The 15,003-nt window shown below is 38.0% G+C and overlaps 2 protein-coding genes across 5 annotated transcripts in view; one reads left to right on the forward strand and one right to left on the reverse strand.

The window, feature by feature from the left end:
• Positions 1–15,003, reverse strand: part of pou2f3 (POU class 2 homeobox 3) — a 48,653-nt gene that overhangs the window by 7,588 nt on the left and 26,062 nt on the right. The window contains exons 5-8 of the mRNA XM_061899051.1: positions 11,810–11,939; positions 11,664–11,752; positions 11,336–11,512; positions 3,135–3,276 (exon numbers count right to left, since the gene is read on the reverse strand). Coding sequence (XP_061755035.1) covers positions 3,135–3,276; positions 11,336–11,512; positions 11,664–11,752; positions 11,810–11,939 — 538 coding nt within the window. The remainder of the gene's footprint in view (positions 1–3,134; positions 3,277–11,335; positions 11,513–11,663; positions 11,753–11,809; positions 11,940–15,003) is intronic.
• LOC133551873 (E3 ubiquitin-protein ligase TRIM37-like) overlaps positions 1–15,003 on the forward strand; it is a 72,420-nt gene that overhangs the window by 694 nt on the left and 56,723 nt on the right. For 3 of the 4 annotated variants that reach the window (XM_061899047.1, XM_061899048.1, XM_061899046.1), the window contains exon 2: positions 11,654–11,766. The exons of the other annotated variant lie outside the window; for it this stretch is intronic. The gene's annotated coding sequence lies outside the window, so the exon portion shown is untranslated. The remainder of the gene's footprint in view (positions 1–11,653; positions 11,767–15,003) is intronic. 4 annotated transcript variants of the gene reach the window in all.

Genomic DNA, 15,003 nt, shown 5'->3' on the forward strand with positions numbered 1-15,003 from the left:
GAAATCAGCCTCCTCCAGTTTGAAAATGATGACAGGGGAAGTGTCACTCATGACGTCACGAGTTTGACCAGGCGGTAATACTAAGCATGCGATAATTATTTTGCAAAGCGAGTTTGACCCGGCAGTAATTCAAGGCAGGCGCATACTATATGCCCTGCGGCAATTCAAGAAAATACGGTATTAAGTGGCAAGTTTCGTACAACTAAAATTATTTCAGTCAAAATAAAAACTAATCATAATTTTTTATTATCTTAATCATTCATATTCGCGCAACATTTTCTTCTGGCTACTACCGCAAACTACTATATTAATCATCAATAATTTCTAAAAAATAATCTAATAATTTAAATATTAATTCAAACCATCAACAAAAGTATTTAAAACGTTTTTCCTGCAACCACTGCAAACTACAATAATAGTAACCAATCATTTCTAAAAAGAAACAATTTGAATATTGTTTAAAAAGCTAAACTATTATTTTTAAAAACTATGGCTACCACTGCAAACTACAATATCAATAATCAATCATTTCTTTAAAAAATCTAAACATTTGATTATTGTTTAAAAAGATAAACAAGTATTGTCAACATTCTTTTAATTGGTTTTATCTTGTGTCGGCTCCATTACGTTATGTTAGATTCCAGAGACATTGACAAGATGATTGATTAGTCCTTCTTATTTTTGACATTTATTTGAGTTGTATTGGTGGTAATACAGTACAAATAATAAGTGGCCAGTTGTGTGGAAAAAATATGTTACAGCCAAAATAAAAACTAATTTGAGTTTTTTTTTGCAGCTGTAACCCTTATTGTTCATATTTGCTCGTTAGTATTTTATTTCTTCAACTCTTTTTCCTTCCTTTCAAAGCTTCTATACCCTCTAAAGGCATACTTGCCAACCTTGACACCTCTGATTTCGGGGTGTGGGGGTGGGGGTGGCGCGTGGGGGCGTGGTCAAGAGTCAAGTATTTCATATATATATAGTTTAAATATATATATAAGAAATACTTGACTTTCAGTGAATTCTACCTATATATATTTATTTATTTTATATATATATGTATGTATATATATATATATATATATATATATATATATATATATATATATATATATATTATACACACATAACACTCATCTACTCATTGTTGAGTTAAGGGTTGAATTGTCCATATTCTCAAGAAATACTTGACTTTCAGTGAATTCTAGCTATATATATATATACAAGAAATACTTGAATTTCAGTGTTCCTTTATTTACAAATATACACACACATAACACTCATCTACTCATTGTTGAGTTAAGGGTTGAATTGTCCATATTCTCTGTCACTATTTTTCTAACCATATGCATGCACAGCTAGACTCTCTGGCGGTGGTGTCAGAGAGAAGAAGTCTAGCAAAACTCCTAGCCATTATGGACAACACCTCCCACCCACTACACTCGGACCTTGCGGAGAGGATGAGCACGTTCAGTGGAAGGCTCAGACTCCCAAAATGTAACACGGAACGACACAGGAGGTCCTTCATACCGACAGCCATCAGACTGTATAATGCATATGTTCCTCGACTGCACTTAAATGTAGATTTATATGTAGAATATATTTATATTATTCATCCATCCATCCATCCATTTTCTACCGCTTATTCCCTTTTGGGGTCGCGGGGGGCGCTGGCGCCTATCTCAGCTACAATCGGGCGTAAGGCGGGGTACACCCTGGACAAGTCGCCCCCTCATCGCAGGGCCAACACAGATAGACAAACAACACTCACACTCACATTCACACACTAGGGCCAATTTAGTGTTGCCAATCAACCTATCCGCAGGTGCATGTCTTTGGAGGTGGGAGGAAGCCAGAGTACCCGGAGGGAACCCACGCTTTCACGGGGAGAACATGCAAACTCCACACAGAAAGATCCCGAGCCTGGAATTGAACCCAGGACTGCAGGACCTTCGTATTGTGAGGCAGACGCACTAACCCCTCTGCCACCGTGAAGCCCATATTATTCATATATTATGTAATGTATATATAATTCATTATATATATTATATCATTTATTATTATCATTGTTTATTGTGAGCGAACTGTGGTGCTGAATTTTCCCCAGGGATCAATAAAGTACATTCTATTGTACATTCTATTCTATTCTATGTACAGTAGATGGCAGTATTGTCCTGTTTAAGAGTGTCACAACATTGCTGTTTACTGCAGACGAACTGCTTTACGGTAGACAAAAACGTTACCGGGCTGGGAGGACGTTAATGAAACTGCCTAACAATAAACCCACGTAAGAAACCGAGAACTCGCCCTCGATCATTCTACAGTTATAACGTCAATGGGCAGGCTCGCTGTTTATATTGTGGGAAAGTGGACGTGAAAACAGGCTGTCGACACGTCACTCAGGTCCGCATGGAGCTGGAGCGGGCGTGGCCTCCAGCTCCGCCTGAATTTCGGGAGATTTTCGGGAGATTTTCAGGAGAAATTTTGTCCCGGGAGGTTTTCGGGAGAGGCGCTGAATTTCGGGAGTCTCCCGGAAAATCCGGGAGGGTTGGCAAGTATGTCTAAAGGCTTAGTGGCCACATGCGTGGACAGCACCTTTTAGCCCTTATTTCCAAAATTGTGTACACTGCTGAATTGGGGTCTTGTGGCCGCTTATGTGGACACTTATACTGTCATCTGGTGGTGTCAGAAGAGTATAACATACAATGGAATTTGGAAAGAAAAGTGTAAAAATAAAAATTTGCGTGTCACTACAAATGAAGTACACGTTTGTGTACTTATGGACTAAGTACATCATATTAAAAGATGATTTTTAGTTTTTATTCTAATTAGGGTCCAATAAGCCCAAATAGCAAAGAGAAATAAAAAAAAAGCATGTAAACAAACAGCTTGGGCCTTAAAAGGATACCCTTTTCTGTAAAGTATCTATTCATTTCTCTTCGATTGAAAGAGAACATATTAAATCAAATTAAAATGTAACACCTGAACATTGGAAGGGAGCATACTTCGAATGACAAAATGTACGAAAGATCGATGTTGTTTGTGATTGATGTAAGTAACAAATGATAAGCATTAGACATGGGCAAGGATGCGTTGTGTAAATGTATTCATTGTGATGGCTTTATGCTACCAACCTGCGTCACTCAGCCATTTCTCCAGCAAAGGTTTGAGCTTGCACATGTTCTTGAAGCTCAGGTTGAGGGCCTCGAAGCGAGAGATTGTCGTCTGGCTAAAATCGTTGCCGTACAGTTTCCCCATGGCCAGGCCAACGTCACCCTGCAAGCCATCACACACACACACAGAGCTGCTCGTCTTCACCAATGCATGAATGAGCACATGATGAATGAATGAATGATGACAGGAGAAGGTTACAATCAAACAGCTTGTGTATAATACAGTATGAACACTTTGTAGGGCGCAACATAACACATTTTCGCTTTATGTAAAAAGCTACTTCTAAGTTATGCAACATACCATATATAGTAGGAGTGTCAAAAAATGTATTTTCTAAAAAATCGTGAGTCTTGTAAGTAACTATTCTTAAGCGGTTAAAAAAAATCAAACATGTATATATATATATATATATATATATATATAAATATATATATATATATATATATATATATATAGGTGTGGGAAAAATCACAAGACTACTTCATCTCTACAGAACTGTTTCATGAGGGGTTCCCTCAATCATCAGGAGATTTTAATGGAAGCATCCACATACAATGGTTTATATAGGGCACAGAGTGGGTGGGTACAGGCAGGCGTAGGGGCGTGGTGATTGGCTCATGTGTTACTTAGGAGGTGTTTCCGTCTGTGGCGGCATGTTGAAATGATTTCACTGCGCTTGTTGAGAGATGACAGGTCTGGATGATATATAATAAACAGTTTTTCTTTTAAGCATAAGTTGCATCTTTTATTACCACTGTTGTAAGGTGTGCTGGTTGCAAGAATTTGCCAAAGGTTTGAATATTCAACATTATTGTCTTTGAGGTTCCAAATGTGCTTGCTGAGTTCTGTAGAATTCCGCAAAGTCTGGTTTCTAAAGGAGGCCCTGTGATTATTCCATCTGGTTTTAAACGCTCCTTCGGTTAATCCTACGTACGTGTCGGATGTGTTAATATCCTTGCGTATATATATATATATATATATATATATATATATATATATATATATATATATATATATATATATATATATATATATTAAATTTTTCTTATATATATTAATTTAATTTTATTTCTTAAATCTGTCCTGTCCAACCACTCAGACAAATCATATTGTTGATGTATATCACGGGTGTCAAACTCTTTTTAGCTCAGGCCAGGGGAGCCTGGAGGAAAATCTGTGCACTCGTGTGCCGGACTATTAAAATTATGGCATTAAAACAAAGAAACAACCTCAGATTGTCTTTTTTGTCTTACTTTGGCCAAAAACAGAAACACATACTGAAAATATTACTATAAAAATATAGAAAGTAAAGTTAAAGTTTAGACCCGTGAAGGAAAGAAGAAAGAGAATTGTTTTCTTTTGAATTATTTTTTTTAAAAAATGAATTCGGTAACGTTAATGACAACCTTTTTCCAAAACAATGTGAGATATAACAGATCAAAACAGTTAAAAAAAAGTGGGACCCCAAAATGTATCCAATCCAATCCACTTTCTTTATATAGCACATTTAAACAACAAAATGTTTCCAAAGTGCTGCACAACAATATTAAAAACAACATTCAAATACTATCCTGAGCTCCACCAATGACTGAATAAAAACAAAAAACAAAAATAAATTAATACATATAAAACCAATACAAAAACAATATAAAATAAATATGATTAAAAACGATTTTAAGGGTGAAACCAATTAAAACCGTAAATAGAAATCAATTTTAAAACACAGAGGGCAACAGAGGACCACACAACTCACGTAGTGTTAAAAGCCAGAGAATAAAAATGGGTCTAAAGACGAGACTTAAAATACTCCACTGTGGAAGCAGTTCGAACATGGAGGGGCAGAGTGTTCCAGAGCTTAGGGCTGACCACAGAGAAGGCCCTGTCTCCCCTAGTTTTAAGTCTGTGGGACCCCATTTTGAAAATTCCTAGCGCCAACACTGATGAAGTATTGGTGCGTGCAAAACAGCCTGCGGGCCTGTTCTAATACTAATCAAATATCATCCCAAGGGCACGTAGGTAATTCATTGACTTTTATACATAGGATGTAGATCAGGCCTGGGCAATTATTTTGACTCGGGGGCCACATTTAGAGAAAAAAACATGTCTGGGGGCCGGTATATCTATTTTTAGGAACACGAATACAAAACCTCACAATAATGTCTGATTGATTACTAAAAACGTGATGACAGACCGCCTTAAAAAAACATAATGGAATTTCACATTTTTCTATGAATGATAAAACCCTGAATATTGACAAAATATGAACGTCACACCCGTTTTCGATCGATATATTTTACAATCAAGTGAAACACAACAAAAAGGCAAAACAAACAGTGAAAAATGAACGCGAAGGGTACTGTCACGCCAAATTTCTTCTCCCTACAAAAACCTTCCCCCCGGAAGACATTTGGCGTTAATGCTTGAAGGACCCCAATGAGGGCGGAAGGACCTTAAAGCAGCCCACACAGCTGCCTGTTTTAAAAGCATTACAATTGGCTTGATTGTCATTGGTGAAAAATAACGGTGAGGAAAAAATATTAGCATTCCAGCATGCTAACCTTTCAATCTATTTTTGCTTCGCTAATTTTGCAGCTGTAACCCTTAAGAGTCATATAACTTGGTATTGTTCCGCTCTCATTGGGGTCCTTCAGGCATTGGAGGGGCTTCCGGGGGGGAAGGTGTTTGTAGGGGGAAGAAATTTGGCGTGACAGCACCAAATAAACCCACCTACAATCTGATATATCTGATATTTGCTGAATTCCCCCCAGGGATCAATACAGTACTTTCTATTCTATACATCACTAAGCTTTAGAACTTTGTTGTGAAAATCTCCTTCCGCGTCCGTGGAAACGCTTCCCGCCCACACTGCTTGGTGCCTCGTCTGAGCTGCTGTGACTTGAATTACCATAGTAACTAATTATATTACCATAGTAACTAATTAGGTTACCATAGTAACTGATATATCATCAATAAGCGAAGATTCTGTTATGATCCGCTGCCCGGATCATATTATGTTTAGATTTTTCAGTTTGTTTGTGCACTTCTCAGTTGGTTTCCATAGCTACGTATTATTTTCACCTGCCGCTTGTTCCGGACGCACACCTGTTTTTGTGATAACTCTCATTATTTAGCCTGCCTTCTCCCGTCAGTCTGTCTTGCTTCCTAATTTCCTACACGCAACAAGTGACGACTTTTGGTCCCGGTTCTGTTTATACTAGCTTCCATGCTAAGGCCGTTTTGTGTTTTGTAGCTCTCATGCTAGCTCTTTTGGTTTTTGTCCAAGTCTGTTTTATTCTTAAATAAATAATTTCCTACCTGCACGCTGTGTCCGAAGCCCGTCTGCATCCTTGGGAGAACGAATCCGCATCACCACGTGACCAACTCGTCACAGATTCCAACCATGGAATTACTTTGTATAGTTGAAGACTTATGGTCATTAGAAAACATGACTGCACATCATCATGGCAGCTACACTTTCCATCTTAAAGATCTAAAAAAAATTATTTAGGGATGTTTGGCCGCAGATTGAAAAGCTCAACGGGCCGCATGTGGCCCCCGGGCCTTAATTGGCCCAGGTCTGATGTAGATGATCATATCTGCTGTACAGATTTTCTTAATGAAAAAAAAAGTGTGGGATACTTCTGTTGTTGCCTTATTTGTATTTGCCTTGATTAAATGTTTAGGTAGAATTGTATTAAACAAAACCAGTTTTATTTTAAGTAATATAGACATTTATCACAGCTGTTTTTCTTACTTATTGAGGAATGTAGTCAATCATAGAACTGGCATCCAATGTTATTAAAAAGTATTGATTTTAAATCGGAAATCCACTCAAATGCAGCTAAGATAGGCTCCAGCACCCGCCCTGTGCCCCCAAAAGGGATAAGCGGTAGAAAATAGATGGATGGAATCACTCTGGCCAGAGAATCGACTCTGAATGGAATAGTTACCCCCCTCAAGAATCGAATCGAATCGTGTGGTGCGCAAAAATTCCCAGCCCTATACAGTACTGCCATCTGTTGTCTGGGAAGTGCAACTGCATTGCAAATGAGACTCAATTGGTGTAAGACAAGGGTGTCAAAGTCAAGGCCCAAGGGCCAGATCCGGCCCGCGAATTACCAATGGCCCCTGGGATGATATTAGATTAGTATTAAGAACGGCCCACAGGCCACAGTCGCCTGCTGCTGTTTTGCACGCACCAATACTCCATCAGTGTTAGCGCTAGGAATTTTCAAAATGGGGGCTCAGGGACCCCCATCAAGTCATAAAAATGGGGTCAATTTTTGGGCTCCCACTTTTTTGTAAGCATTTTGAAAACAAATGATAAATGTATGCATTATCCTGTCATATCTCACATTCTATATTGTGTTTTGGGAAAAGGTTGTCGTAAACGTTACTTCATTCATTAAAAAAAAAAATACAAAAGAAAGCACCATTTTTATGCAAAAATGTAAATGTATTAAGTTATAAACATTCACCGTATTTTTCGAAGTATAAGTGGCTCCGGAGTATAAGTCGCACCTCCTGAAAATGCATAATAAAGAAGGGAAAAAACATATATAAATCGCACTGGAGTATAAGTCGCATTTTTTGGGGAGATGTATTTGATAAAACCCAACACCAAGAATAGACATTTGAAAGGCAATTTAAAATAAATAAAGAATAGTGAACAACAGGCTGAATAAGTGTACGTTATATGACGCATAAATAACCAACTGAGAAGGTGCCTGGTATGTTAACACAACATATTATGGTAAGAGTCATTCAAATAACTATAACATATAGAACATGCTATACGTTTACCAAACAATCTGTCACTCCTAATCGCTAAATCCCATGAAATCTTATACGTCTAGTCCGGGGATCGGCAACCCGCGGCTCAAGTGGCTCTCTGGAGCTTTTTCATAAATGTATGAAAAATGGAAAAAGATGAGGGGGAAAAAAAATATATAAAATATATTTTTTGTTTTGATATAGTTTTTGTAGGAGGACAAACATGACACAAACCTCCCTAATTTGTTATAAAGCACGCTGTTTTTATTAAACATGCCTCACTGATTCGAGTATTTGGCGAACGCCATTTTGTCCTACTAATTTCGGCGGTCCTTCAACTCACCGTTGTTTGTTTACATCAGGGGTGTCAAACTCAAATACAGAGTGGGCCAAAATTTAAAACCGAACAAAGCCGCGGGCCGAGGTTGAACAAATTAACCTTTTAATAGGGACCCAAACAAGTTTATCTTTGAATATTGAACAAGCGAGGCTTATATAACTTTATAGTGACATGCAAAATCCAGTTTCAAATAATAATAATAATTAAAAAATATCAAACGCATATCAAATAAAATTTAAATAAAAATTGAATGCCTCTTTTCGGCGGGGGGGTTGAGGTACGGGGTTTGGTGATAGCGGGAGGTGTATATTGTAGCGTCCCGGAAGAGTTAGTACTGCAAGGCGTTCTGGGTATTTGTTCTGTTGTGTTTATGTTGTGTTACGGTGCGGAAGTTCTCCCGAAATGTGTCATTCTTGTTTGGTGTGGGTTCACAGTGTGGCGCATATTTGTCACAGTGTTAAAGTTGTTCATACGGCCACCCTCAGTGTGACCTGTATGGCTGTTGACCAAGTATGCCTCGCATGCACTTCTGTGTGTGTATAAGCCGCATATATTATGTGACTGGGCCGGCACGCTGTTTGTATGGAGGAAACGCGGACGTGGAGACAGGTTGTAGAGAATGCCAACGGCAGTGCCTTTAAAGCCCACCCCAAATATTGTTTTCCCGGATGAAATTCGGGAGGGGGCACTGAATTTCGGGAGTCTCCCGGGAAAATCGGGAGGGTTGGCAAGTAAGAGTATTAGCGGTGAGTGCGGCGTTACACCGGCGGGCCAGCTCTAATGTTAATTTGACATTGCCTCAAGGGCCAAGTGAAATTACACGGCGGGCCAAATTTGGCCCGCGGGCCAGAGTTTGACACCCATGGTTTACATGTATAACTTCCTCCGACTTTCTAAGACGTGTTTTATGCCACTTCTTTTTCTGTCTTATTTTGTCCACCTAACTTTTAACGTTGTGCATGAATGCACAAAGGTGAGTTTTGTTGACGTTATTGACTTGTGTGGAGTGATAGTCAGACATATTTGGTCACTGCATGACTGCAAGCTAATTGATGCTAACATGCTATTTAGGTTAGTGAAGTGAAGTGAATTATATTTATATAGCGCTTTTCTCAAGTGACTCAAAGCGCTTTACATAGTGAAACCCAATATCTAAGTTACATTTAAACCAGTGTGGGTGGCACTGGGAGCAGGTGGGTAAAGGGTCTTGCCCAAGGACACAACGGCAGTAACTAGGATGGCGGAGGTGGGAATCGAACCTGCAACCCTCAAGTTGCTGGCACGGCCACTCTACCAACCGAGCTATGCCGGTTAGCTATATGTACATATTGCATCATTATGCCTCATTTGTAGCTATATTTGAACTAATTTGGTTTCCTTTAAGTCCTCTTAATTCAATTTATATCTCATGACACACTATCTGTATGTAATATGGCTTTTATTTTTTTGCGACTCCAGACATGTTTGTTTTTGTATTTTTGGTCCAGTATGGCTCTTTCAACATTTTAGGTTGCAGACCCCTGGTCTAGTCTCTCACTTGAATGAGCTAAATAATATTGTTTGATATTTTAGGGTAATGTGTTAATAATTTCACACATAAGTCGCTCCTGAGTATAAGTCACACTATGAAAAAAACTGCAATTTATAGTCCGGAAAATACGGTATTCACTTTTTTCTTTCCTTCATGGTTTTAAACTTTACCGCTGCACGTATTTTGTTCTATATTTTTATTGCAAAATTTTCAGAATGTGTTTGTTCTATTTTTGGCCAAAGTAAGACAAAAGACAACAATCTAAAGTTGTCTTCATTTTTTGTTTTTTTTTGCCATGATTTTAATAGTCCGTACAGATTTTCCTCCATGCGGCCCCTGGGCTAAAATGAGTTGGACACCCCTGGTGTAAGAAAACCAAATGTAACAACTGGACAGCATAGTTTTAATCAGGGGTCACCAACGCGGTGCCCGCGGGCACCAGGTGGCCCGTAAGGACCAGATGAATTGCCCGCTAGCCTATTCTAAAAATAGCTCAAATAGCAGCACTTACCAGTGAGCTGCCTCTATTTTTTCAATTTGATTTATTTACTAGCAAGCTGGTCTTGCTTTGCTCAACATTTTTAATTCTAAGAGAGACAAAACTCAAATAGAATTTGAAAATCCAAGAAAATATTTTAAAGACTTGGTCTTCCCTTGTTTAAATAAATTCATTTATTTTTTAAATTTGCTTCTTATCATTTTCAGAAAGACAATTTTAGAGAAAAAATACAACCTTAAAATGATTTTAGGATTTTTAAACACACATACCTTTTTACCTTTTAAATTCCTTCCTCTTCTTTCCTGACAATTTAAATCAATGTTCAAGTAAATTTATTTTTTATTGTAAAGAATAATAAATATATTTTGATTTAATTCTTTATTTTAGCTTCTGTTTTTTCGACGAAGAATATTTGTGAAATATTTCTTCAAAATTATCATGATTAAAATTAAAAAAAAAATATTGTGGCAAATCTAGAAAATCTGTAGAATCAAATTTAAATCTTATTTCAAAGTCTTTTGAATTTCTTTTACATTTTTTGTTCTGGAAAATGTATAAGAAATAATGATTTTTCTTTGTTAGAAATATAGCTTGGTCCTATTCGTTATATATTCTAACAGAGTGCAGATTGGATTTTAACCTATTTAAAACGTGTCATCAAAAATGTATATTTATTGTGAGAAATCATCAAGATGATCAGTGTTTCCACAAAGATAAATACCATTAATTTTTAACGATAACATAGAGTTCAAGGTAAATTGAGCAAATTGGCTATTTCTGGCAATTTATTTAAGTGTGTATCAAACTGGTAGCCCTTCGAATTAATCAGTACCCAAGAAGTAGCTCTTGGTTTCAAAAAGGTTGGTGACCCCTGGTTTTAATAATCAGCTTATTCTTAAATGTTACATAAAAAAAACTAAATATTATCAAACAATTAAAATGTATTAACACACACAAAAGCACCGAAAAGTGGTGCTGGTATCGATTCTCAGGTACCGTATGGGTTCAAATGTGGTACCTGCGTGAAGCCCAGTTTGATGCGTCTCTGCTTGAACGCTTTGGCAAACTGCTCCAGCTCCTCCAGGTCGCTGGGTTCCTCCTGTGGCGGGGCGGCCACCTGCTTGGGCATCTGCAGGTGCGCCAGGTCCTGGTGGTTGTCCATGGACGGCCCCACCAGGCCGGAGCGACTCGCGGCCTGACAGGGGAGACGCGACGCGTGAGAACTTTGGCTCCCCCAATCTGTGCTGGGCAAACGTCTCCATAGTCGTGTTTGATTAAGCAGATGTGGTTCCCTCCGTGTCTTTCCCTTCCTCATTTCAGACTTGTGTTTGTGTAGCGAGTCCTACCTGTGGCGTCAGAGCCAGCCCGGGCTGGTGCTGGAAGAGGCCGGCGTGGTTCTGCCCGGGGTGGGACATCAGGTTCTGCTGCAGGAGAACTGCAAACACGGAGGTTAGTAACACTCAGGTAGCACTTCGTGCACTGGGGCTTGTACCTTGGTGGCTGTTGGGGTTCTGCGAGAGCAGGTAGGGGGAGGGAGACGACAGGTGTGGCGACAGGTGAGACGACAGTTGAGTTGGCGGCATCAGAACCAACTGCTGCATGCTGTGCAGAGATGTCAGGTCCTAGTAGTAATCAGAGTATTCTCATCACTGTCTTTAACGTGAGTGCAGCCCTCACACTATTTAGAGTAGTCAGTGCACTGGTTGTGCTGCCAACACACACATTATTGGCGACATGAGAGACGAGCAAGATAATCGTGCCTTGCCTGGTTAGCATCATGGTCGGGGGTAGGTGCACGAGTGCTGCCGGCACGGTGAGGACCAACATGCCGTGGTTCAGTTATCCATGGAGGTCAGTTTGTGTCTTTATTACAAAATCTGAATTTGTGGAACTGAATTTCTTGCGTTTGAATTTCGTCAGATGAGTTATTGTACATCAAATTACACTGACAATTTTATTCCAGCCAGTCTTGAGCAGGGGTCCCCGTACTTTTTGCCTCGGGGGCCGCATTGTGTTAAAAAATTTTAGCCGGGGGCCGGGCTCTCTCTCTATATATATAAATATATGTATATATATATATCCATCCATTTTCTACCGCTTATTCCCTTTTGGGGTCGCGGGGGGCGCTGGCGCCTATCTCAGCTACAATCGGGCGGAAGGCGGGGTACACCCTGGACAAGGGCCAACACAGATAGACAGACAACATTCACGCTCACATTCACACACTAGGGCCAATTTAGTGTTGCCAATCAACCTATCCCCAGGTGCATGTCTTTGGAAGTGGGAGGAAGCCGGAGTACCCGGAGGGAACCCACGCATTCACGGGGAGAACATGCAAACCCCACACAGAAAGCTCCCGAGCCTGGATTTGAACCCAGGACTGCAGGAACTTCGTATTGTGAGGCAGACGCACTAACCCCTCTGCCACCGTGAAGCCCATATATATATATATATATATATATATATATATATATATATATATATATATCAATCAATCAATGTTTATTTATATAGCCCCAAATCACAAATGTCTCAAAGGACTGCACAAATCATTACGACTACAACATCCTCGGAAGAACCCACAAAAAGGCAAGGAAAACTCACATATACATATACATATATATATATATATGTATATGTATATATATATATATATATATATATATATATATATATATATATATATATGTATATATATATATATATATATATGTATATGTATATATATGTATATATATATATATATGTGCATATATGTATATATATATGCCCTTAGATGTCCGGGGCTGCACGCGCGCCACACTGAGTAGCCCAACGTGTGTCTACCCTGCGCCGACAGGCGTGGGTAATCCGATGAACTCCACTCGTGATTGGGATTGGGGATTGCAATTGTTTCCCATCAACGAGATCAATGGGAACATTCATTTTTAAACAATTTGATTTTCCTGAGCGACTAGGAGGCACCGAGAGTAACAAGCGGTTGGAAATGAATTAGAGAGGACAGATTTAAAATAATAAATCAACTAAAATAAAATTTAAATTCAAATATTATAACTTGGGACATCCCGCGGCCTGGATTTTGGACGCTGGCGGGCCGCGGGCCGTAGTTTGGGGACCCCTGGTCTTGAGTTTTGAAGCAACAATTTTTTTCCCTGCATCACATTTTTTACAATTGAAATTATTACACTGCTGCGATGAGGTGGCGACTTGTCCTGGGTGTACCCCGCCTTCCGCCCAATTGTAGCTGAGATAGGCGCCAGCGCCCCCCGCGACCCCAAAAGGGAATAAGCGGTAGAAATTGGATGGATGGATGGATGGACTATTACACTGATTTTTTTCAATAGTTTTTTTACACACTGCATTTTAGAACAGTGTATTTTAACTAATGAAATCATGCTGACAATTGAATTTGATAAAAAATAAAAAAAATTGTGAGGAAAATGTGTGTGTTTTAAAATTCAGAGTATTTACCTGAAGTGAATCTTGAGTTTTGAAGCGGAACATTTTTCCTGCATAAAATTATTTACACTGATTTGTTTTCAATTGTTATTTTACACTGAATTTTAAAACAGTGTATTTTAACAAATTAAGTTATGTTGACAATTGAATTTGATTTTAAAAAAATGTGAGCAAAATGTGTGTGTTTTAAAACTCAGTGTATAAAAATGTAATGTATGAAAATTTAGAGCAGAAATATTTGTTGCTGCAAAACTCAAGACTCACTTCAGGTAAATTAAGACATAGGCACCCCATTGACTGCTTCTAAGACAGGATTGTTTCAGTCTTCATTTAACTGGAATGAATCTTGAGTTTTGAAGCAAACATTTTTTTCCTGCATTAAATTATTTACTATTATTTTTTCAATTGTTATTTTACACTGAATTTAAAACTGTGTATTTTAACAAATCAAAGTGTGCTGACAATTGTATTTAATAAGAAAATTATGAGCTAAATGGGTGTGTTTCACAATTCAGTGTGTAAAAATTTACTGTTTGAAAATTCAGAGAAGAAATATTTTTTGCTTCACAACTAAATACTCGCTTCAGGTAAATTGAGACCGAAGCACCTCATTGGCTGCTTCTAAGACAGGATGGATTGCTTGAATTGAGTCTGAGTTTTGAAGCAACAAAGTTTTCTGCACTAGATTTTTTTACACAGATTTTTACACGCAGAATTTTAAATCAGGTGTATTTAAAAAAATAATAATAATAATTTAAATTCATATTTTGCTAATGAAATTTTCAGCATAATTAGATTTTTTTTTTCTTTTTTTCACTGAATTTTAAAACATCACGTGTAAGTTATTTATTACTCAGTTTCTTGCTCTGTATATTGTACAGTATTTTGTATTTTGTATAGTCTTTTGTATATTGTACGGGATTGCCTATTATTTTCATTGGATACTAATCTGTTTATTTCAATTCTTATTTTTCTTTTCTTTATTACCTCTTGTGCAATTTATTTTTATCCCATATTTGTTCCCACTACCGCACCTTAAGTTAGAGTCCTCAATCTCGTTATATGCAATTATAAGGACAATAAAGTCCAGTCTATTCTATCTATATATATATATATATATATATATATATATATATATATATATATATATATATGTATATATATACATACATACATACATACATACATACATATATATATATATATATATATATATATATATATATA

Source organism: Nerophis ophidion, linkage group LG04 (assembly GCF_033978795.1).
Source record: "Nerophis ophidion isolate RoL-2023_Sa linkage group LG04, RoL_Noph_v1.0, whole genome shotgun sequence".
Classification (NCBI taxonomy): Eukaryota; Metazoa; Chordata; class Actinopteri; order Syngnathiformes; family Syngnathidae; genus Nerophis; species Nerophis ophidion.